This window comes from Platichthys flesus, chromosome 5 (assembly GCF_949316205.1).
Source record: "Platichthys flesus chromosome 5, fPlaFle2.1, whole genome shotgun sequence".
Taxonomy (NCBI): domain Eukaryota; kingdom Metazoa; phylum Chordata; class Actinopteri; order Pleuronectiformes; family Pleuronectidae; genus Platichthys; species Platichthys flesus.
The window spans coordinates 7,920,775-7,945,484 of record NC_084949.1 but is presented as its reverse complement, the minus strand read 5'-3'; the positions used below and the strand labels follow the sequence as shown (position 1 = coordinate 7,945,484).

Below are 24,710 nucleotides of genomic sequence, written 5' to 3'. Positions count from 1 at the left end.
TTCATTTGAAAAAGAACATTCTTTATTTGTATATGGACCCTTATACAACAGGGTCAGTAAACGCTATTGTTCATGTAACATTTACACATAAATAATCACAGTCCAAACAAATGCTCTCCAGTGTTTCTAACAATATGTAAGGCTACTTTGGATGGATCAAAGTTCACCAGTCATTACAGGTTTTTATTTTCCTCCTAAACTATAAACACACGTAAACTAAGCGCTCGAAAACTTTTCTAATGTTACTAACGTCTGTTGGCCAAAACTACTGAATTTAAAATACTTTTATTTCCCATGGATTCCACTTGTAGGTTAAAACAACACCAGCAAAGAATTTCCTTTCAGAAAAAAAGGGTTGCCTCAGACCTGAGTAACTTCTCCTCTGAACTAGTCAGAGGAGATGTTACCTGGGGTCCTATGGTTTTTTAACATCAGACACACCCCTGCTTGGCGACCACCCAGGTGGATCAGACCCCAGCTTGGTTACAGATTTTCTTCAGCTGGAGTTGTCGATGGCTGTGGCAACAGTGGGGAAGATCTTCCGCTTCCTGCCTGTTCGTACCTGGATGCCTGCGGTATCCATTTTTGTGTCACTGGATTCTTTGTTCTGAAAGGCTTCCCAGGTCCATAACACATTCACATATATATAAAAAAATATGACACAGATAAACAAAACGTCTGTTTGCCAAAAATACTAAATGTGTTTCTTTCCCTGTGGATTACATTTATGGATTACACTTATGTAGGTTAAAGCATCACCAGCAGTCAATTTTTACCATAAAGCCCAGGGAGAAGGCTTTTGCAGCTGGAAAATTAATTCCAAGGAAAATGGCTTTTACAGTATATAATGACTGGAAGGAATTTCAGATCCTGAGAAAGGTAACATGTAGCAAAGACAAACATTAAAACCCAGGAATTTCATTTCAGAAAAAAGGGTTATCTCAGACCTGAGTAACTTGTCATCAGGACTATTCATAACTATAAAAAATATGATATATAAGAGGTAAAAGTAAGGTCTCTTGGCCAAAACTACAAAATATGTTCCTTCCTATGGATTACACTTTTGTAGGTTAAAGCACCAACAGCAGTTCAGATTAAAGTAGGTGCACAAGGTTAACTCGCGCTTCTTCTTTTCCATCGAGGTAGGGCTCATCCTCATCGCGTCAGTTACTGAGTAACAAGGCAGAGAGGTCAGAAGGAAGATGAAACAAGATTAAATCAAATCCACAACATAAGAATATTATCTCACTGATGTAAGCCTGCATCATGCTGCTTAATTTACTTGGACCAAACAGAGAAATGTGCTCCCTCACCTTCAGAATCATGCTTCAGCCTTAGTAGTGTTCTTGGTGTCCTTGCTTGCACTCTTCTTTTTGCACGTCCCCTTACCGTCTAGAACGTCAGTCTTCACCTGACCCAGAGTCCTCAGCAGGCACATGGAGTCAAACCCCTCATCACCTGCTGCTTGCAGTAACTCTAGCACCTGCAAATAAAACATTTGTAGTGATATGTGACATTTCTTAACCAACGCCCTGGTCCCACATTATCAGCGCTGTGACCCACCTGCAGACACTTATAGGATTTGAGTTCACTCAGGTTCTCCTGCAGGAACAGCAGATAGATACTGAGGTCGTTATAGAATGGCGTGACCACCCCCAAAGCACCAAACCCAGGCAGAATCTCATAAGGCCGGAGGAAGTCGGAGCTCTGGCGTGCCGGGCCCAGAGCAGCGTACACCACCAGGGGAGCGAGAAGCACGTACACCACCAGGTTGATGTAGCTGAGCAGCCTGAAGACGCCAACTGCTACCAGCTTGCACTGGACAGCGGCCGGCACCATGCTGTTGTTCTTCAGGATTCCTGTCCGCAGGTCACAGGAGAACTCGTCGGTTAAGGAGGCCAGTTTGATGTAGTAGCCGAGGTAAAGGCAGGCCAGCAGGAGGATCAGCAGGGTCAGGCCCCGGCAGACCAGGTACTTGACCACAAGGCAGTGAGAGGAGCGCTTGGTCTTCAGATACTGCTCCACCAAAGGGTACTTGAAGCAGGCCTCAGTCAGATCCAAAGCGCTGGTGGAGAAATAAGTACATTCAGAGAGAATGCAGACAAATCAAACCAGTTCACTTGTTTAGAAATAAATATTATACAATCTAACAGAGAAGAGTAACCAATTACAATAATATCATGGTCTGAAAGGAACACAGCAAGGAACAGCTGGGATCAAAGTGCATGTGTTAAGTTTTACAAGGAAAATATCTCTCAGTCTACTATGAATCTTTTTATCTAACGCAGTAAATGCTTAAGATGGTCTCTGTAGATGTATTATTTGTAGAGATATCTTGGAAATTGTGTTTTTCCGACCATATTTTTCTTTACATTGACATGCCCATTCACTCACAAGGGGGCAGGCTGGAGAAACTCCAGACAATGTCCGCAGCAACTGAGACGTTTACCTCTGGTTGTCCTCTTGCACTTCCTTGTTGGATGCCAGATTCTTTGCCAGTCTGATGGCACGGTTGTAGAAGCGATCGAGCTCCTCCATGATGAAGTTGAGGTCGGAGGAGAGGTGCGGCGCCGCAGTGAAACGCCAAAACAGGGCCGGGATGTACATGAGGATGGCCAGTAAGAGCAGGATGTATGGAAAGAACTGAGCCAGTCACAGAGGGGGGAACAGAGGAGAGGAACATGTTAGAGATGACAAAGATGGCTTTACACAAAAAAAACAATTTCCACATTATCAAATATTCAGCACTAATCATTCTCCTTGGCAGCGTGTGCTGACATGATGTCTGTACCTTGTGCATCCACAGTGGAGAACTGTCAGCCTGTTGCTGCACTGCGGCCCAACAGAAAGAGTCCACGTATGCGGCCTGTCTCCATGAGAAGTTTGTGGGAGCGAAGCAGCTGATCTGTGTACCTGGGGGAGGAAAGGCGAGAATCAGCTGATGGGCTTTATGGTGAATCAGCAAAAAGACACAAACACTGCCACCGTTGTCAGTCGCCCCTCTTCCGCTCTATTGGATTAATCAGTTACTCGGTTATTTTCAGCATTCTTTGTGTCAGTAATTACACCATGCCCCAGTATGCTGGGATGCCATAGGAGATTCATTCAGGCAAGTAGAATTCACAAATGACACAGATAGTTCACAAAACACTGTATGTAAATATTATATTTTGGTAGCAAAGTGGCATATTATAATGTCACAGATTGATGTGGAAGAGCTCATCCTCACAACAGTGATTGCATTATTTAAATATAGTCCACAAACTATCACTGATATCAAGTACAGTATCAGTAATTTGTGGATGATTATTATTATTATTATCAGTATCAGTAGTATTGTTGTTGTATTTAAACACTTAAAAAGCCCTGCCCATTTGGAGATCAATGGGTTATTTAAGTATTGTATGTTAAGGATGGCAGGGTTGCTAATGATCTATTGATCGATTGATCGATTGATTAATCTGAAATTGTTTCAATTCATTGATTAGTTGTCTAGTTTGTCCAACTTTCAAAAAGAACATTTTACTTATCATTGTCCGTGTCATCAAATAGTCTTTGTTTGTTCAGATATTCTGTATGTATCTATATTCAAATGTAATAGTGGCAAGAGTCTAATATTCACTTTGACAAGGTAAAACGACCCCAGTTAAGGTATTGTTGCTCGAAAGTTTACCTAAAACCTCAGCTTGATCCACTATGACAAGTCAAAATGTGTGCATGAAAAAAGCCAATTCACACCTCTTGTCTCTCATTTCATATCTCATCTCTCATCTCTCCCTCTTCCCCTGTGTATCTCACTCCCTGTGGTTGATATAATGTTTTTAACAGGAACGTAGGTCCGTTCTCTCAGGGGCTTACAGTGCAATGGATCCACCAGTCTTTGAAGTCTTAGCAGGACTGTCAGTACTGTAGCAGATAATTATAACAACGGCAGGCTGCGGCCATTATGAGCTGTAAGGATTACATAGATTAGTTAGACATGCTGATCGAGCTGAGCTTGTGTTCACACTTGAGGAATCATCAACCAAAAACTGAGCACATCACCTCCTGCTTGTTTTTGTGAGACATTCATTAATATAATATTTTCATTAATAACATAAAATAAAACTTAATTGATCCCACACCACTGAAATGTAGTTGTTAGAAAAGATTCGATTGAGATTAATTTAGGCAGTTGAGAGACTAAAAAAAGGCAATAGAATAAAAAATTTAAATAAATAAATTAAGGTATATGTACATAATATACAACTTTACAATACACAAGGATGAACACTGTATTTGTGCATTAGGATAAGGATATATTAAAATATGACATCCTTGTATATGCATATATATATATATATATAATTGTGAATATATAAATTCACAATAAGTGGCATACATTTGGAATACCATAATATAATGTGATATAAATGGTTTACACATGCAGAATAATATGATATGATATTATTGGTAAACAAATGTGGAATAATATAATATGATATTATTTGTATCCGTTAAACGGATAATGCACAGGAGGCACTGATTTGCAAAATGCCAAATTGTTAATTGTGGGAATTGTTGGGTTTCTCTAGTTTGTTAGAAGGTCTCGACCTTACTAAGAAACACAAGATAATCTATGTTGAGATTTGGCGCTAATAATCATTTGGTATAGAATTGAAGCATCCCCCTCTGCAGCAGCATATATCAGCAGCTGCAGCACATGACTGTCTGGGGCGTGAATGAAGCAGAAGGGTGGAGACATGAACCACACCTTCTCCCGCCTCTTTCTTTCTCTTACTGCTCATTTACGTGTGAGCACACATGTGTGTGTGTTTAGATGCATAAATGCCCCTGTGCCTCACCCACCACTGCACTTAACAAGGGTTTCACTTAAAAGCAAAGACAAAGAGACAATGGAGCTCCTCCATGATCTCTGCACTGCTGGTGACGAAGAGGAGGCTCACTCATTCAGCAACTCACCTACTGACACCTCCTGAGCGAAGGCGAGCGAGATGAGGAACAGAGGCAGCCCCACCACCAGCACCGTCACTATTTTGTCCACCGCCAGCTCCGCACGCAGCCCCTTGTACTTGGCCTCCGTAGACTGGTCCTTCAGCAAAAAGTCGGAGAACATGTACTCCGTCGCGACGTGGGCAATCGCCATGACGGAGAGGAACACAAACCGCCGGTGTAACTAATGCAGGAGTCGGTTAGTTTCCTGAGAGCCCGAGGCGAACTGGTTGAAGAGTTCCCCCCGTGGTGGAGCAATGCGAACAACGTCTGAGCCACCGAGGTGTTATTGTTCACAGGTCTCCATTCATCAGCAGAGACCCGCTGCTGTCCCGTAACTGGAGCCCCCTCATCACAGGGCTGGCTGCCTGCCGGCCACCAGGGGCCGCTGCGGGGCCGTTAGGTGCACCTGCGTCAACTGAGCCACACGTGTTTGTCATCATACAGTCAGCAGGGCAATAATGAAATAATAAAAGGAAAACAAAATGGAGAAACCTTGATATGAAAAAAGCACAATGCTAAAAACTGAATACAAAGATGCAGAGTCACATTCGAGGATGTTAATGTGGTTACAACTCTAAACTGTATAGGCATATGTCTGTATAGGTTAGTGCACATTTGCCAGAGGTGGGTGAGAAAACACCCACCTGCCCTATAGTGATGTTATGTTTACTGAAATGAATGGAAGTTATATGATCAGAGAGGACCCCAAATAGCCCCCTGGAATGTTTTGTCCAGTGAATGATACTCATTCAAACAAATGCAGAAGATTATCATTTGTATCATTGAGTAAAGTGACTGTGAGCTATACTGCCATTGTGATCTGAAAATACGTCTGTGCAAATAAGTCCATGTAAATACATCTATAGGCTGATGTTCCGAATGTATGTAGCCTATTACTATTATTACATTACAGATATAAACAATTTAAAAATAATAATATAAGGCTCAATACTAGAGAGATATATATTTTACATTTTTATTAAGTAGTATTTATATATTTAGCCAATCGTTAGAAGATTTGTATGTATTTCTAAATCACATTTTTAGAAATTATATATATGTATATATTTGTTTATTTTGATCAGGTCATTGGTCCCGTGTTGTCGAGATGGAATCTTTTTTATAAACAGTCTGTGGGCAGAACAATACAATTTGCGACACTTGTGCGGGCTTTCCGGCAGACGTAGGTTACAAAAAGGTGCGGGTTTCTACAAAGACACACGGAGGGAAACGGTCCTTTGCGGAAGATGTGAAAGTCGAGACCTTCTCAGGTAGAGGATTAATCTAATGTTCGGTCAATTATTCGTAATTACACGAAGACAATGAGCGGAAGTATGTGGGAGCAGCGCTGAGTCAGATAAACAAGCTAAGTAACGTAAATGGTGCCTGTTGTTAGCATAAACGAGACGCTAGCTGCGGCCAAACAAGGCAAGACTGGCTCATTCCAGAAACATTCTCAAGCTGGATGAATACGCGAGCGAAATGTCGCCGTAAACAGTAGTTGGCACGCTCAGGGAAAGGATGCTAAGCTAGCTGCTTCTTTGTTCTTTTTGGTCAAACAAAACCGTGGCGTCTGTTAGCTTCAGGTAAACAACAGTGACCTGCCAGGTTTGTAAACGTCATACACACACGGATGTCAGCTTTATTGGAGCAATCTGTTGTTACGAAGCTACCAACCTGAACTACCACGGATGAGTCACCGAGGACTTTACTCTAATGTGTCCATGTCTGACAACAAGTGTGAACGGAAGGACCTGGCTCGTCGGTCAATAAGCGCTGACGTAGGAGAAACTACCCAGTGTAAACTTCTAACTTTCGTTTCCCGTCAAAAGGAAAGCATGAGAGAGAAGAGAGGTCACAGCATGGTGAAAGATCTCTCTGGGTTGTATGATGGACGGACTGGGAAAGGAGAGATCCATGTGCAACGCTGCTAACTACCCATGGCTCAATCACCCCAAAACAGAGGCCTCAACCCTGCTATGGAAACTCAAAGACTGCTTCTCCACCGCTGAGACCACCGCTCCTCATCACACGGATAAAGAAGTAGGTGTTTATCTACGTGCAGCCCCGATCATTTTACACATAGACTATACGGACATGTACGCACCTTGGCTCAGGCAGCTGCTTGACCTGAACCTGGGTTTTAAAAGTTTCCTACATTACTCTATTTGCTTTTGAATGAACAATTATCAAGTAAGTCCATCAGTTCTTTAAAGCAGGAATTCCTAAATCGTTGAGCTACTGTGATGAGATTGCAATGCAGACATAACAGTAGTTTGACACTTGTGAGGGAACGGCTACGTCAAATATTTACTCATATTGATATTGGTTGGATATTTGTACATGGCACAGAACAAGGTTAATATTTTGGATGAGAAATCACAGAGTGATTCTTATCTCAAGAATGGTGATTTCAATCTGGCTATGCTTCTCACCTGTGCAAACATGGCTGGTTAAGTCAATTAATGGTGATGACCCAGCTTGGTAAAGGGTGGAGAGCCTTGTGTAAAGTTCTGATCACTTAAAGGTTTCACAGTGTAGTGGTAACATCACTGGTGGCTAGTTTTATAGTTTAATTACCTTGATGATTTGGATGATCATTTCCAGCATCAACCAAAGTTAGCAATACCCTAGACACAGGCAGAGCAAGCAGTGTACATTTGTTGTGTGAATACACGGTGGAGGGATTGACAGGCAGGTGGGGGCTGTAACACCAGGAGTGCTGATAGTGCTCTGACCATAGCTAGTGAATGGTAGCATTCACTTTTTTATTATATTATGGTATCTAGATATTTGATTTGGTGAAATTACTTCAGTTTGTGTATCAGTACTTTTCTCATCACATTTGAACAATAAAGCAGAACAATAATAACCGTGATACTTTGGTCACTATAATCATTATTCAAAAGTTTCACCGATTTCATCTTTTGCTCCCTGTACGGCCACACTGGGGGGCATGGCAGTCATCTGCTGTGAGAGTGCTGTGCAAATATTATGTGGTTTAAGTTCACTAAGCCAACATTCCACACTAACCAAAATGATCCACTGATGTAATTTTAGATCATAATTATCTAATCTTTTTTTTGTTATCTTCCAGAACAATTACATGGAGAGCAGAAAGGTTATCCTGGAATTGAAAGATGTCCCTCCTCCCCCACACCATCCTCCCTCCTCCCAATCATCCCAGCCTTTCCCTATGGCCCCTCTCCCTCCCCCTTTGCCTTATCCCTGCTTGCCCCATCAACCTCAGCTCACGCATGGCTCCCACCAACAGCAGCCAACACAGCATCAACAAGAGGGGGGTAGCCCCAAAGTAAGCAACTGCTCTCACTGTGTCTATTGCAGCACTGACAGCAAAGGGTTATTAGATGGTGGAGGTTTTGTTGGTAACAGTAGCAGCATTGCTAGAGCTGTCTCACTGTATATTGCCCCAAGCTCTTTGGGAGCAACCATCAGCAACAGCAGTATCAGCACATCTGGGTCTTGCTGTGTATCCTCATCTGTTCATCAGTATCAAAATAACCTGCGTTTCGGAAGTGGAGTTAAAGCGCTCAATCCTTTGCTCAGTCTTGGTTGCAAACCTCAGATTCCCTCCTCTGTCGCTACCTCCCAGCCTGTTTCATCACACCCCTACCTCCCATGTTGTTCAGGGCTTCTCCACACCTACCCAGCTCTACCTCTATCATGCAGTCAACCCAGGTTATTTCCATCATCTGCTCCTTTGGCTTCCTCTCTTCCCTCTGTTTCCTCTCTATCTGCACCATTGCATGGCTCTTGCCTGGCCTCTTCTGGCTACTACACCTGTGGTGTGGACTGTAGCCCATCAGCCAGAAGATCACAGAGAAGCACGCTCGGTGACCACCCTACCCCCACCACCATTACTACTACAACCACCTCAGCACACTTCTGCTCTAATCCTATGCACCTAAATGTAGAACGCACGGTTTGTGTGAAGGGAGCGCACTGCTGTCAGGAGTTCTTGTTGAAGGTTGGTGGAGTTCTCTTTATTCACTGTGGCTTTCTTTTGAATTTCTGTGCCATAAAGATAACTTTAGGTAACTTTGTGCTATATCCATGGATGACCACATTTCTTTAAACATAGACTGAGGTTTTGTGTTTTTGTTGTTAAAAAGAACATTTGAATGTGTGGTTATTTGCAGCCAATGAATGGCCTGACATCACAGTCCGACAAAGTCTGGCCCAATGTTCCTGCGCCCCAGACCGCTCCGATCCCTATCCCCCTTTGCAATGGCTGTGGCACCTCCTCTGATGGATTGATGCACATGTCATCGACCAGCCTTGCCAAGATTGGCCAGAAATATGGTTAGTAGACTGTATAATACAATGTTGGTAAATACCAGACCATGCAGTGGCACGAAAACAATTTCACACGCCTGTTCAATTATCTTTTGCTTTAAAAAGCTAAGTAATTAAAAGACTCAGATTTCTAAAAGACAAAGTTAGAGTTGACATGTTATCATGTTTATTCACGTTAAGTTATCCCAAACATTTTCATGTCACTAGATTTATTGAAATGTTGCATCAGTTTTGTTTTACTGATCTTTATTGGATTGTTTGAACCAGCAAGCTCCATTAAGTTTAAAATGAGTGCATATGAAATGATCTTCCATCCAAGTCAACTGCAAAACAATGACCTAATTAATGAACTTGAATGATTGTTAACTGTGTGTCAGGTTCACCAGAGAACAGTGGTCCTGAGAACTTCCCTCCAGTTGGTGTCTTCTGGGATATTGAGAACTGCAGTGTTCCCAGTGGTCGCTCTGCTGGAGCCGTGGTCCAGCGTATTCGCAGCCGTTTCTTCCAGGGTCATCGTGAGGCGGAATTCATTTGCGTCTGTGATATCAGCAAGGAGTGTAAAGCTGTCATCCAAGAGCTCAACAACTGCCAGGTCTTAATGTTGGAAAGCTTTTCATGGTTACAACACAACAAGGGCTGAGCGATATGGGGAAAAAATCATAACTGGTTAATATATATATCTTTATATTTATATCTCAATATATATCTTTATATTTATATCTCGAAATAAATCAAACACATTTGTGTTTGTTATGTGCTGCTGCTCCTCCTCCACTCTTTGCTGTGTGCATCAACCGAACTTGATGTAGGTCTAACTCTATTTCAGCTACATGATTGGTTCGGCGTGGTGCTAAGCTCATTCTCATTGGCTGTTCTTGTTGTCTGTCAAAACCTGGATGGAAAGAGTTCTAGCGACGTGTCTTAAATTTCTATAGACTTATCGCCCAGCCCGAAATACAAAAAATGAGTATCATTCAATAACTGATTGAATAGTTATTTACCACTGAGGAAATTCAAATTGTTAACATAACTTTGCTTCATCAGGTTACTGTCGCACATATCAACGCCACAGCCAAGAATGCTGCGGATGACAAACTTCGCCAGAGCCTACGACGCTTTGCTGAGACCCACACTGCACCTGCAACTGTTGTACTAGTATCCTGTGAGTTCTGCTCAGATTCACAATTTAAAAAAAACTGCCTTCTTACCACACAATATTTTTGCATTAACATTTTTTTCATTTTGTTATTAACAGCGGATGTGAACTTTGCAAGTGAGCTGAGTGACCTACGTCATCGCCATGGTTTCCAGGTAATCCTGGTCCATGGCAGCCATACATCTTCAGCTCTTCTGCAGCATGCCCACCGTCAAGTGACCTTTCAGGAGATCACGGCTGATTTGCCCCCCCGAATGCTTGTCAAAGCACAGGTAGGCCTCAAAAATGCTTTAATCAGACTTAAAAAATGCTTATGAACCTATTCTGAAGTAAATAAGGCGAGGTTCCTCCTGGAAAAAGTAATCAAGCAGAATCTAATTTTAGTGTGGACGAAGAGGGCAGAAAGTGCGGCAGTTTGAATGAGAATTTATCGTATTAAATTTTCTTTTAAGGGTCATTGCAATTTTTCCTAACCTATAGCACTGTCAGCCGTTCTCCAAACTTCTTGAATCTTCTAAGTGTAAAGCATACAAACCAGACAGGCACGCTGTCTCTTCCTCCCCTCCCTCAGCCCAGTTTCAACCTCCTGTATGTGCACAACCTCCCCGTCATCTGTGAAAAGAGCCTGTGGAACGCGGTAAAGCTCAGGCTCCGCCGCCTGTCTGACAACTGTGGTGGCAAGGTGCTGGGCATGTCCCAGGGCACAGCAGTACTCCGTTTTGGCAGCCCAGAGGCAGCTGCACGCGCCCGCAAGAGAATGGAAAATGAGGATGTGTTTGGCTGCCGAATCAGCCTCTCCCATTCCCCACGACCCAGAGATGATGCAAGTCCTGAGCCTGAGTTTCAGTCTCAGCCCCCTCAATTCCCTCGGGATCTCCCACAGCCCTATCAAACCCAGGATTCAATGTCTGGCCCTCCCCCATCCATATCCTCCTTCTCCTTTCTACCCCTGGAGAAGCCGAGGTCACCCAGGAGGCCACGGCGAGCGACCCGCCAAAGCCGCTCTCCTGGCCCATTGCCTGAAAGGCCCTACAGCCCCAGGAGGGGTTGCAGTGGGCCTCCCGGTGGTGCTCCAGCCAAGCCCCATCAGGTCAGCAGACTCGCCAGTGCCTGCTTCCCCTTAACCTCCATTGCGCTCTATCCTTGTTTGGGCTGCTTTTTAAATCGTCATAGCTGTTTTCCCCCTCGTGCCCTAACCGCTGCTTCGACACTAACTGCTTTTAGCTGCTTGCTTCATTTGTCTGCATGGGCTAGCATGTAGCATGTGTTCGTTGTTGCTAGTGCTTCATGTGTCCCCTGTTTTCCTGCATGTTAATTAACATTTATACCCTCCCCTGACTGTATTGTCCAGTATATCAGTGCTGATATACTGTGTCATGTGAGTGGCTAGCTTCTGTGTTTTGTCCAAAGTCTGCTCCATGCTTATGAGTATGAACATCAATTCATTGTGAAAATACTGACCTGGTGGCTTGAATGAATTTTTCTTGCTTTTAACTAAACACATCAGTGTGTCAGACTTGTTATAGAGTACTGTATATAGATTGGCATTCAAACTTTTCTCTGTAGATGCACAGTAAGAGTAAGGATAGATTTCCAGTTCATCTAATATCATCCTTTATCATAAATCCTTTTTGAACATATCACTTGATGTATTGGCATAAGAATGTATACATTTCATATATACCAAAAAAAAGATAATGTACCAAATATAAATCAAGTGATTGCCACGTCAACAGTTTCTATTCCTTTATGGGTTCAGGCTACATAGCTGTCAAAAATGCTATTAGAGACTTCTCTGTTAGTTGCATATTAACACGGGGCGTGTCCGAGTAAACACTAAAGATCAACATTCAGGCAGATGAATAGAGAAATATCTACCAAAAAAATTATCAAGAGGTAAAATTCAGGAGGAATAAAAATCCTAATATAATAGAAACAAACTGACATACCGAATGTTTCTCTCATAGCTCTGGTTCATGATTATATTCATGAATAAAATCATGTAAAGCGCACACATGGTTATATCATTAACGGTATGCTCGCTGTCTTGCGTGCTGTACAGTTGCAGCATGATGACAATGAACTAGCTCAGATCTGTTATAATAGGCTGATTTTGTATTTTCATAATGGCAACCATATTGACTGGTTCAGCTGGGCCTTCAGCATTGCTCACATTGTGTATAGTACAGTACATTCAAGTTCATATTCTCCTCAGTCATACCTTCGGCAAAAATATTGATTGTAATCAATAAGTATTGGGCTGGCTGTGTTTAAAAGTTGATTTTAAATGCTCACCTCCTGTAGAACACCATATTATTGCCATCCATAACTCTTCCATTGAGCTAGTTCTCACTAACAAAATTAACCAATTGTCTCAGTCTCACCTCCCGTACACACACACATGCATGCACACAAAAACATCAGCAGCAATTCAACATATATCATCAGTTGGCATCTGTCTTATCCAGGAGCCTGGCAGTTTGGAGGGCAAGTCCAGAATGGGCTTTCACCAACTGGAAAAAGGGCGCATTGCTTCCTCTTCCCTTCATTGCAATGGAGAGACAGGGACCCTGGAGCAGCTGTCCAAACCTGGCCTCACTGCAGAATCCATGTACAGGAGGAGGTACACAGCGGGCGAGGGGGATATCATAATGAGACTAGTGGGATCTGATAACAAAATAAACTCTATTGATAATTTCCTCTGTATAGACTTTTCTTTTAATAAGCTGGTTAAGTGCTTTGTTTAACCTAAGGCACCATCCTTGCGGGATTATATGATTTTCACAACAAAAAGCTGTTCTCAGCAAGAAAATAATCGAGCAACATGAACAAACAAACCAGCAATGTTGCGACTAAAAGCAATCTTTATTCTTTCCATTTAGAAGGGAGGGCTCTAATCCCCGCACTGTGACTGAATCCCCGGTCGAACAAGGCGAGAGGAGCTCGGGGGAATTCCAAATCAGCACTCCCTCTGCCTTCAGCAAGCTGAGTCTGCACAGGAGCTTCAGTCCTCTTGCCCTCTCCCAGGGCTCCTGGTCCTCCAGGTGACCTATTCGTTAAATTAACTTATGTTTGATTAAGTTTGCCTTGAGCATACCAAGAGCATACAAAGTTTCATAATATTGAATGCATTTCGTAATATAAAATGCAATATTTCCCATTTCAGGAGTGCGTCCCCATGCCTGTCCAGCCGCTCATCACCTATTCTTGCAACCCCTCGCACCCCGTGTCTTGAAGGTCCATCTGAGCCATTTTCAGAGGGAGCAGAGGTCCAGGTGGGCAACCTGGACTACAGAATGTCCCGCAAAGACCTGCAGCAGACACTGCATGACACCTTCTCCCGATATGGACGGGTAATTCCTATTCCATGTATCTTCTCATTTGACATTCAACATTTTTTTAATAGGATTGTTGCAGAAATTCTGTTTGTTTGAAATCCGATTCACTGCTGTCCCAAAATATCTCATTGTGGGCATGACTTGTTTTTTATGCAGGTGAAAGCTGTGGAGCTTAGCCCTCACACCGATTATCAGCTGAAGGCCACAGTTCAGATGCTGTCCCTGCAGCAGGCCATCAGCGCCGTCAGTGGCCTACACCGTTACAAGATCGGAGGCAAGCGCATTCAGGTGTCTCTGATCACTGGTGGCAGCAGCAAATCTCTTGCAATGCACAGGTACAGTCTGGGTTGAGTAACATTGGAGGGTTGATGATTTTCATAGCTTTCTTTTACTCTGACATTAGCAGTAGGGTTGCAAAGGGGCGGAAAATGTCCGGTAAATTTTCGGAAACTTTCCGTAAACCTTCCATGGGAATATTCAGCTCGGGAATTTTGGGAATTTTGAGAAAAAAATTACACAAATTATACGCTGAGCACTAAAAACATCATTCAAATCTCTAGTTTAAAAATGTATGGAATGCAACACACACTGCACGTTGAATTTCAACCCTGCACTGTTCATTTCTCCATCACATTCACAGATAATTCCCAGCATCCTGCACACTACAGCAATACTATTGAGGCCTGCTGTAGTGTGCAGGACTAGTAAGGTAAGTTTCGATGATATTACTGGGGAAAATATATAGGCATGCTGATTGAAGATTGTTCATCTAGCCTCTTTCTATTCATTTATCCATCAATTGTAAAATATTTTTAAAGACTATTCCAATTGACCAACTATTTATATCTCTAGCATTGCATTATTGTTTTTTACAAGCTTTTTTTCTCATCTTATTCTACAGAACAAATCCATGTGCACTTTCTCGTGTGGAGACATTTCACCCCAGCCAATGTAGAAGGAAAGGCTGTGTGCGTTTGCAAATGCGATGCAAAGACCTATGTTAAGAATGACACAAAGATGCAGAAGCATATAGTCCAATCAGCCTATGCCAAAACAAAATATTTATATTTATGTCTGTATATGACAAGGTAAATACAGTTAGTATAAATTACCCACAAAATGTCCAGTTTATTCCCGTTAATTCCCGTATATTCCCATGGAAAGTTTCCAGCTTTGAATATTCCCGGAATTTTGCAACCCTAATTAGCAGTTTAGGATTTTCCCGATGGCTGAATGTTTTTAATCACATTTATAGTTTGTGGTGGTAAATTTCAGCTTTGTCCTTATACAGCTCAGAGATTATCAACATTCTTCAGGATGCCCCTGCCAATTGTCTCCCCCTCTTCAAGTTCTCTGAGATCTATGAGAAAAAGTAAGTTGCTGGATTTCAACTTAAGACATTCAAACTTGAGAAACTTTACAACTTTTCTCCATGAATTACAAAGTAATATTTGTTCACAAAGGCAATTCTCTTTTATCCCATTCCCAGATATTCCCGTAAACTAGTGGTTGGGGATTTGTACAGACTACCAGAGGTGGTGGCGGTGCGGGAACAGGGAGGCTCGAGACTTGTGTGCCTTCTGCCCAACAGCCAAATCCGTCAGAGTCCACTGGGGTCTTCCCAGTCCCAGGAGGGCTCCTCTTCTACTAGTGGAAGCCCTGTGGTGTTCGAGGAGCTTGAGTACCATGAACCTGTCTGCCGACAACACTATGTACAGCAGAACTTCAGGTACCCAACAGTTAGAATGCAGCACAAAATGCAAAATTATGGGGTCAGTGTTGGGCAGCTTTTTCGGCACCATTATCTAAACTATTCATCACTGACTGTATCTTGTCTCTTTTTGCAGTGAGGCTGACTTTGACCCTGACTCCTATAAAATCCCATTTGTTGTGATGTCTCTGAACACTTTGGCCTCTGAGGTCCACAGTCTGTTGCAGTCACACGAGGGAACCCTTCCATTGCTCAGGTGAAAATCTGCAAAAGCTTTTTATATACAAATGGAGCATGTTTTCACACATTATGAATGAAGTCATTAATGTAGTGTGTTTTTCCTTTAGTTTTCCAGACTGTTATGCAGAAAAATTTTGCCCACTGCAACTGGGCAGTGAGACACTGGAGGGTGGTGTATCCCTGGAGCATCTCATTACCTGTGTCCCCAGTATTACAATAGTCACAGCTCAAAATGGCTTCAAAGTCATCAAGTGGATCCACAACAAGCCCCCAGCACCAAACTCAGGTATGAACATTTTCAATCTGCACTATATCCTGTGAAATGCACTGTTTGAGTTTCTCATTGACATTTGACTTTTGTTTTGTATAGAGCAATGGATTCAGCGCTGTAAAAGTCCAGTTGGCAACCCTCAGCTCATCCAATTCAGCCGAGAGATAATTGACCTGTTGAAGAGCCAGCCTTCGTGTATCATGCCCATTAGCAAGTTTATACCCTCATACCACCATCACTTTGCCAAGCAGTGCCGCGTCTCTGACTACGGCTACTCCAAACTGCTGGAGCTGCTGGAGGCTATACCACACGTTTTGCAGGTAGCGAGAATAATAAGGGACAAACATTCGCAATTCCAATTGAACCTTTTTATATTCATGTCTTTTTAATTCCATTTTCTTTTCTTTACCTACAGATCTTGGGCATGGGTACCAAGCGTTTGCTGACCCTGACCCATCGTGCTCAAGTGAAGCGCTTCACCCAGGACCTCCTCAAACTGCTCAAATTTCAAGCCAGCAAACAAGTGGCAATCAAGGACTTCATGCAGGCATACCATTGGTTAGTCAACACTACCTGGAGTTGTTAATGATGTCTTCACCGTGTCTTTGATTGTTGTAATTGTTGGAAAAAAACTTTGCATCGTGGTCATGCAAAATATATTCTTTGCTTTGTGTATTAGGTGCTTCTCCAGAGACTGGAGCGTTATCGACTATGGCATATGTGACCTGATGGACCTGCTGGCTGAGATCCCGGAAACCACCATCACAATAACACAACAGGCCACAGAAACAGTCATCTCTGTTCCCAAAAGAGGTCGGTTTAAACCAGCTATTAAAACTGCTGTACTTGCTGCATATCTGTACACACAGATTTAAACTGCTGTAGATGATATTATGATATAATTGATAGTTAAGCTATATTCATGTTTTATACTTTATGGTAAGGGTTTAATAGATGTTTAAGAAAAGTCTGATTGCTGTAGATCCAGTGTTATTTATACTCAAATGTCAAACTGTGATTACTCTAATATTTTTAATAAAAGGAATAGTATCAGTAATTTAAAAACAATACAGTTTCCTCTGTCTGGGGAAACATCATTGTGAAATAGGTCATGAAGCCAACTGAAGATGAAAACCTCTGCAGCATGAAGAAAGCTAAATATATAATTTCCCTCCTTTTATTTGACCTCAGAGCGAACCACGGAGGAGATGGAGCGCACCAAGCAGTTTGCGAAGGAGGTGGTGGACCTGCTTCGTCACCAGCCTCACTACCGGATGCCCTTCAGCAAGTTTATCCCCACATATCACCACCACTTTGGACGTCAGTGCAAGCTCAGCTACTACGGCTTCACTAAGCTCATAGAACTCTTTGAGGCAATCCCAGACGTACTGATGGTGAGTGAGTGAGATGTGGGTCTTTGAATGAAATATGCTGTGCAGCTTGATCTCAACTGTAAGGATGTTTCAAAGGATTATTCACTGCCCCTTTATAATGAATAAGTATATTTTGATTGCGTATGCAAGACAACCGATGCGTATCCATGTTCCCAGCATATTTTGCATCCAAGAGGAATATGGTCATCTGTGACAATGATAATTGTGTTTTGCTTCTTGACTGTTGAATCGGGTGGCTGTGGCTGAGGGGTAGAGTGATCATCCTCCAACCTGAAGGTCGGCGGTTCGATCCCCAGTCTGAACAATCTGCATGCCGAAGTGTCCTTGGGCTGAACCCTGAATGGCCCCCATAGAATAACAAAGTGCTGGGGTAGATGCACTGTATGAATGTGTGTGTGATTCGGTGAATGTGAAACTGTAGTGTAAAGCGCTTTGAGTGGTCATCAAGACTAGAAAAGCGCTATATAAATACAAATCCATTTACCATTAAATTCAAGCTAATATGCTAGTACCTGAGCACACCCTGATTACCATAACATGGCTCATTTGAGTTGTCACTCTTCCAGGTCAAGATATTATCACCCTGTTTTGCCCATCTTTCTGTCCCACTTTTTCTCACATTTAATATTTTAATGCACACAGCTGGTCCTCTCTGCAAAGATCTAATAAATTGATCTTTGATTATGTCAATGTTAAAAACAATTGTGCTCTTTGTGTCAGGTGTTGGAGTGTGGTGAGGAGAAAGTGTTGACTCTGACCGAGGTGGAGCGTATCAAGGCCTTGGCGGCTCAGCTAGTCAAGCTGCTGCGTGCTCAGAAGAACTCGAGCCTTCCCGTCAGCCAGCTGCTCACAGAGTACAGCAAGACCTTTGGTTACGGCCTGCGCCTGCAGGACTACGACGCCAGCTCCCTGCTGGCTCTGCTGACCAAACTGTGCCATGTTGTCAAGGTAAAGAGCCTCCCTCTGGGTTTTTGGTTTCTTTTCTCTCTGAAGCATTTTCAGACATGAACTCTGGAGGATGTCTGCAGAATTGCGTCTGGAATTTCTCCACAGGTTGCCTTTCACACATGAACAATGCGGTATGTGAGTCCCTGCTCAGACAAGTTCACAACAACAAGGCAGAAATCTCTGTAGTGTTCAGGTGAGGGGTGGTGCAGCAAAAAGAGGCAGGGCGAAATGTAAAAATGATGCTGCAGAGATCAGATATTTCATCTTAACATGAAAATCCACCATTCTCAGGGGTAAACTTTAGTCGAGCAGAATGCAATATGATTGAAGTCAATGGTGAGTCCTTGTTCAGAGGTAATAAAACAGCGAAACCAAAACATGCCTCCATACTGCTCCTGTGTTGTCATCCAGGTGACATACATTTTCGACTCGAAACGGATTCATGTACACTCTTTTTAATGTAAATGTCTGCTAATATTCCGACGAGATGCATTCACGGACTGACAGAAATGCTAATGCCCGCTAGCTTAGCCACTTCTGGTGGACTTTTAGACTTAAAACCTGGAGCAAATGACCTAATTTTGAGTCGAAAATGAAATGCCAATAAACGGCTGTTTTCTTAACACTTTGAAGGTGGTGGATGGCTCAGAGGGTCGTGAGGTGCAGTTGATCAACAGGAAGTCTCTGCGCTCGCTGACATCCCAACTACTGGCCCTGCTCATGTCTCAAGAAGAGCAGCAAGTCACCATGGGTGTGCAGGTGGAAGAGCTCAGCCTACATTACCTGACTGTCCATGGAGCACCACTTAACCCATGTGAATATGGATTCCTCTCCCTCAGCGAGTTACTCAAGAGTTTGCCCTACCTCGTGGAGGTGAGTAGAGTTTGTTTATTTCTGCTAAACCCCCATTATGGAAGCCTCAAGTTCAAAATCTCTTTATTTCAACAGGCAGGATTGACTTTTTTTGTTCGTTCTTAACAGCTTTACCATGAAGAAACTGATGAAAACAGTAACGCTGGGAGCACTGCCACTGGTCATGGTGAGGAGTGGGTGAGGCTGACCAGGCTCTATCAGTTTGCCCGTAACATCCGAGGGCTGCTCCACACGTACCATTACAACCAGATCTTCCTCAACGAGTTCCAGGGAGCTTATAACAAATTTACAGGCTGCAGCCTTGAACCACGTTACTATGGATACGCCAACACCGATGAGCTGCTCAGTGCCATTCCACAGGTGAGAATAACCTCAGACCGTATTCACACTAGTATTTAACATTTCGTTAATCCCGCCTGTGTCCACAGATGAGGCATAAATGTGAAATATTCTAATGGGATTCTAGTGCTACTTAAATCTTTTCAGACATTTTTGAGTTTTTATAGAATTCTAACCCAACTCTTGTAGTTTCTCGTTTATGTACACTTTGTTTCTGATATTATTTGGGTTTGTCCTCATCAGGTGATCTGGATCAAAGGGCACGGTCACAAGAGGATTATCGTTTTGAAGAACGATATGAAAGATAAAGGTGACTGGCATCTTTCTAATGGCTTCTTTCATTAAATTAAGTCCAGTCAGGGAAGTGATTTTGTGACGTGCTGATTCTCTGTGTGTTTGTGTGTAGCTAAGACGAGCTCGTCAGTCCCCAGCAGCCCTCAGCCAGACATGAACAGAGAAAGCCCAAGAGACGACACCTTTAGCAACACAGTGTCTGGAGCCCAGAGTCCAGGTAATGCAAAGTCTTTATGTAGAATGCTTAGCATTCAGGTTATTTGCATAGTGTTTAAAATATAGTCAAGTAGTAGTGGATAGTCCCCAGTGGACTGGTGCTGCATTTAGAAGCACTGTGTGAATGCTTTGAAATGCTTTGAGTAGGATATAAGACTGGAAAAACACCACAAATCCATTTACCATAACTCTCCTTATAGTGTTCATGTGAAATTTAATAAACCTAAGGGAACACGTTTTTTTTTTTTTTTTTTTTTTTTTACATTTTATGTTGTGTTCCTCTCCGGTCTTCATGTCTGACCTTTTATTTGTATCCTCTGTACCTCTTTGTTTATGCTCACTGCTGTTAGTAGATCTTTTCAAGTTACGGTATAAATGAGAAGTCAAGTATAGATCTTTCTTTTGCCTGCCAGGTGGCGATGTTGCTGCAGAGTCAGAGCTGCTGTGTCTGACCTCCCCGATGGACCTGCTGTGTGGTCCTGTACCATCCTGTTTACCATCACCTCAGCTTCACCCCGACCCGGTTCTCCTCCAGCAGGCAGACCTGATTCACTTTGAAGAGAGAACTCCACCACTAGCAGGTCAGTTTGATTAATTCTAAACCCTTAACTGTTAATAATAGTTTTGCAAAGTGACTATTAGCTTTGTCTGAATTATAAATCAGGTTATTGAAACGAGAGATCAATTGGAAACAAGATTTGAACTTTTGTGTTAGTTTTTTTTGGCTTATTTCTTATATGAGGTGTAAGCTCAGTGTGCGACTGTGATTTCAGAGGGCGACGAACTCGAGGCTGCAGCAGGCGCTGGCAGCACATCCGCTCCACGTGTGGAGTGTGGCAGTGCAGAAGAGTCTGCCGTCAACAAACCTCCAAAAGCCCCCAACATGAAGAGCCCCTTGAGCATTGACAGTCCCAGCAGAAGAGCTTCACGCAGCAGAATCAAGCTAGCTGCCAACTTCTCCTTCACAGCAGGCCTCTAATCCTGTCACACTAACACATCCAGTCCCACACAGACAAAGCAATACTAGTTCACACATAGTGTAACTCTAAATGGATGAGTTGACCGGCTACACTAAGCGCACTGACCCCAGCAGAGCATTTGTAGTATTATCCCCTCTACAGACAGGCTGTTGTATTCTTCCTTCTTCATTACTCGTTCTTTGTTCCATCTTTGTTATCCCAGTGACGCTCATCAAGCTGTGAGTTTACGTTTTGCAGATTTTCTGCATTCTTTTATTTGCCAAATTCATTGACCATGACTGTTTAAATCTCATGGGAAGTTAATGTACATCTTCAGTTTGGAGCCACGTAGTGTGAAAACACTTGCTGGCTTACAGACAATGACTGAAGCTGAGTAAGTTGTCACTGTTTAGAGAAGTTGTTAACAATGGTAGAAATGCTTGGTATGAGTAACCCATTTTTCTCTGTTTAATCCCAAAAAGTTTAGTTACCCTCATTCTCACTCCGTTTTGAAAAACCTGAGAAATACCTGAAGGTTTGCAGGGATGCATAGTTCATGAGAAACCTTCAAAATTGCGTCCTAGCTGAATCCTCCAAAGCAGAACTTTACATTTATAACATTCACTCATTTTTGAACTAATTTCGAAGTTTGGAGATTTACTTTGTAGGTCACCCCAGACATGTCAATCAAACTGGCTGCTGTGCCTGTCTCATTCTTTCAGTCTTTTCGAGAGCAAACCATTCTCTCTACTTGGCTCAGTAGGTAGCTTCTCTTTGAGTATATTCTCAGCTTGTTTCTCTGTTGTAAAGTAGCCTCAGGACAGTATGTTCAGTTCCTTTTTATATTATGCAGAGTATTTAGGAGACGGTTTGGCCTGATTGTTGAACTGCTCAGAAAGTGTCTTATTTAAAGAAAGCTCAGTCTCTGAACAGTTTGGTTCTAAGGGTTTTCATAAATACTGTGACAATCGCTGCTCTCAGGAATATTTCTTGTAGAATATCAACTTAATTTCTAGCAAAGATTCTGGCTCGTCTCTCCGAGACCACTTAGGAAGACCTGACGGAGAATAGGTGCCTCTTTAATACTCCAGCCAGGTGTGTGCGTAGGCAGCAGCAACTGACATATTCTTTGTTTGTCTGCAGCCAGTGTGTTTGTGTTCTCTTAGCTATATTTCGTCTGTGAGGGGTTTGCACCGGAGTAGGTGGTGTGTAATGTGCATGTTGTGCATAAATTAATTTATGCATGGTGTAAGCCCAGGAGCAGATGATACCCCAACTTTCTTTAAGATCAGTCTTTTATTTCCACCCTGTTTTAAGGATCTTGGAGTTGGCGCCATCGCTGCAGTTGCCACAGAAACGATCAAGGTTTTTAAGACAACCTTGTTGCTGGCAGGCAGCGAATCAGCGGTGGCGTCCACACCGTCTTGAGTTGATGCGTTGTAGAGGAGCAGCGAGCACTCCTTAGTATTTGATTTTTAATGACAAGGTGAACGGTTGTGAGGTTTTAGGGAGAGGAGATGGGAGAGCGAGGCGATGGGCTGTTTGTGGAGCAGCATGGCGACTCCGAGGAGCCTCCTGAACAGACTGTGTTGTACACAGAGGACCCCCTGCGGCTCTCTGGAATCTGCCGGGCTTTTACAATGGCTTGTATTTGCCACGGTGCCAAAGGAATCGCCGTCGTTCCCCTGCCTCACGTCCCACATAGAGTTTTTACTGACTGATGTGTGTTGGTTTACTCAGTTTACCTCTTGTCTCAAGTGTTTACAAGACTGCTGGCTGCTGAAGTGCCACCAACTATTGTCGGCTGTCAATAAGTTTAGCATGACCCAGGCGCCGCTGTTGAAAGAATGGGTAAGAGCCCATTCAATCAACTCCCGTGCAGTTTCAGTGTTTAGCAGGGTTTTCTTTGTCAGATTTGACTTGATTTTGACTTGGCGTGCTAAGTGCTTAATGCTGAGGGATCTCACCTGCCAACCCACTGAAATGTCTGAAGCACCAATTGGAAAGTTTTTAAATATTACTGCTAAGGCTCGTCTCTCCTACGCTGTTTTACTGACTGTCTGGAACCCTCTAATAAAAAAGTGAGCAGATCAGAATAATTTATAATTGCTAATGATAGAAAATGGCAAACTGCTCATAGGAAATATCTAGATTTAAATTTTGGCCTTATGAATGTGTATTTGGGTAAACCATAGCATTCCTCATTGTACCACGGTGACAACTAACTCAGCTGTATATTTGATCTTCTCTATTGAGGCCTTCTCTTGTTGCTTGGTTACATCAGTGAGAAGCTATTGTATCTTTCCAAATATGCACTTCTGCATAGTTTTGGTTCATGAAATACACAAGTGAAATGTTTTTGTGTTGGAGAGGGGTTGGAAAGTATTTGTACTGTTTATTCTTGGATACAACTGTCTCACAAAGCTGCTTATTCAGGTAACACATTTCATGACAGTTCTCTTCTGCGGTTTACTGTGAAAATATCATTTTAAGGAACTTTCTTCAGTCATCACCGCAGTGTTCGTGAAAGTCGTTTTTATGTTTATGTTTACCTGCTGGACAGTTCTCTCTCCATTCACTCACTGATTTATAGGCTCACTGCATCAGAAGTCGCTGTAACAGCCTATCAGTGAAGGGACCAAAAAGATTTACGTTAATAAATTTCACAAGCATCACGTCTGCCTAGTCTCAGAAGTTTGTGTGGTTGTTTTTGAAAAAGGAAACCATGACCAATGTTCCTGAAAGATGCTCTTTATTTAAACATGTATGTACAGGGAGCTTCAGCTTATTTTCTGCATATTTGTTCAATACTCAACATCAGGACCTTCATAAATGTACTACAACTACGGAACACTAAGTTATCAGAGGGAAGGTAAAGTGACGAAGAGCAACGCTTTGCTTGACATGAGTCACTAAATACACTCAAACATACACCATGTTATCGAAGGCATTTACAAGAGAGTTGCAGTCATTTCCTGATTATCATATAAACACAAGACTAAATTCAGAGGATGCAAGTTGTTTGTTGGTCAGCAATATCTGTGATTTCAAAAATGAATGATGTCACACTACCACTGTCAGTTATTTCTCAGTAGCTGATGGCTAAGATGATGTGTTGCGTCACAGGAATGAATGAGTGCACCATTTCAAATAAAATGCATAAATTGATAAAACACTTTATTTTAGTGTTTGCATCTACAGGGGTCAACAAGAAAATTTGAAGTGTTGTGAAAAACGCTGTAAGAAAAGTGGCTCAAATGAGGTTGCATTGCTGTTAATATTCCGTGTAATGCAAAAATATTGCACACGCAGTGTAATAGTGTAGTGCTACAAAATGATCTTCAACTCCAAGCTTGTTTCTGTGTGTTTTTTAAAGGATAATTCTGATATTTTTCATTCTGGGCCCTATGTTTATAAATGTGGGTGTGTAAATAGTGTTTACCAAACCCTTTGAAATTGGACCAGTAGATCGTGCCCACCGGCAGCTGTGAAACCGCAGCAGTGGCTACAATGAAAACGTATGGGGCAAATGCGATGGTGCACAAAATGCTTACTTTTAACAAATTCTATGCACAGATTTTTGTTTTGGATAAAAAAAAAAGTGACTGGCAACATTATCCATGACTCGCTCAACGAGAAGTGTCACTCTTTTGGACAAC

At 42.6% G+C, this 24,710-nt stretch overlaps 2 protein-coding genes across 5 annotated transcripts; one reads left to right on the top strand and one right to left on the bottom strand.

The window, feature by feature from the left end:
- Window positions 1-43: 43 nt before the first annotated feature.
- LOC133953246 (pannexin-1-like) lies at window positions 44-5,438 on the bottom strand. Its single transcript, XM_062387062.1, has 6 exons — window positions 4,963-5,438; window positions 2,792-2,913; window positions 2,450-2,643; window positions 1,564-2,065; window positions 1,314-1,483; window positions 44-1,170 (listed from the first exon to the last, which is right to left on the bottom strand). Exons 1-5 carry the CDS (start codon window positions 5,144-5,146, stop codon window positions 1,322-1,324), a joined length of 1,164 nt encoding a protein of 387 aa, XP_062243046.1. The 5' UTR covers window positions 5,147-5,438; the 3' UTR covers window positions 44-1,170; window positions 1,314-1,321.
- A 717-nt stretch (window positions 5,439-6,155) lies between these two features.
- On the top strand, window positions 6,156-23,726 carry LOC133954470 (meiosis regulator and mRNA stability factor 1). Of its 4 annotated transcripts, none has more exons than XM_062388908.1 (27): window positions 6,156-6,266; window positions 6,828-7,038; window positions 8,093-8,983; window positions 9,156-9,318; window positions 9,690-9,904; window positions 10,357-10,474; window positions 10,568-10,740; window positions 11,040-11,558; window positions 12,937-13,091; window positions 13,351-13,512; window positions 13,635-13,821; window positions 13,963-14,141; window positions 15,098-15,178; window positions 15,296-15,535; window positions 15,654-15,773; window positions 15,865-16,043; window positions 16,128-16,348; window positions 16,444-16,586; window positions 16,708-16,841; window positions 17,220-17,422; window positions 18,143-18,370; window positions 19,004-19,243; window positions 19,352-19,603; window positions 19,826-19,892; window positions 19,989-20,093; window positions 20,506-20,673; window positions 20,866-23,726. In XM_062388908.1, the coding sequence occupies exons 2-27, from the start codon at window positions 6,883-6,885 to the stop codon at window positions 21,069-21,071; spliced, it is 5,505 nt and encodes a 1,834-aa protein (XP_062244892.1). In that variant the 5' UTR covers window positions 6,156-6,266; window positions 6,828-6,882; the 3' UTR covers window positions 21,072-23,726. The 4 variants fall into 4 exon arrangements, 3 of the variants coding, with proteins under 3 accessions (XP_062244892.1, XP_062244891.1, XP_062244893.1); XM_062388907.1 differs by having other exon boundaries at window positions 6,163-6,266; window positions 6,833-7,038; XM_062388909.1 differs by having other exon boundaries at window positions 6,164-6,266; window positions 6,833-7,038; window positions 8,093-8,308.
- Window positions 23,727-24,710: the final 984 nt, after the last annotated feature.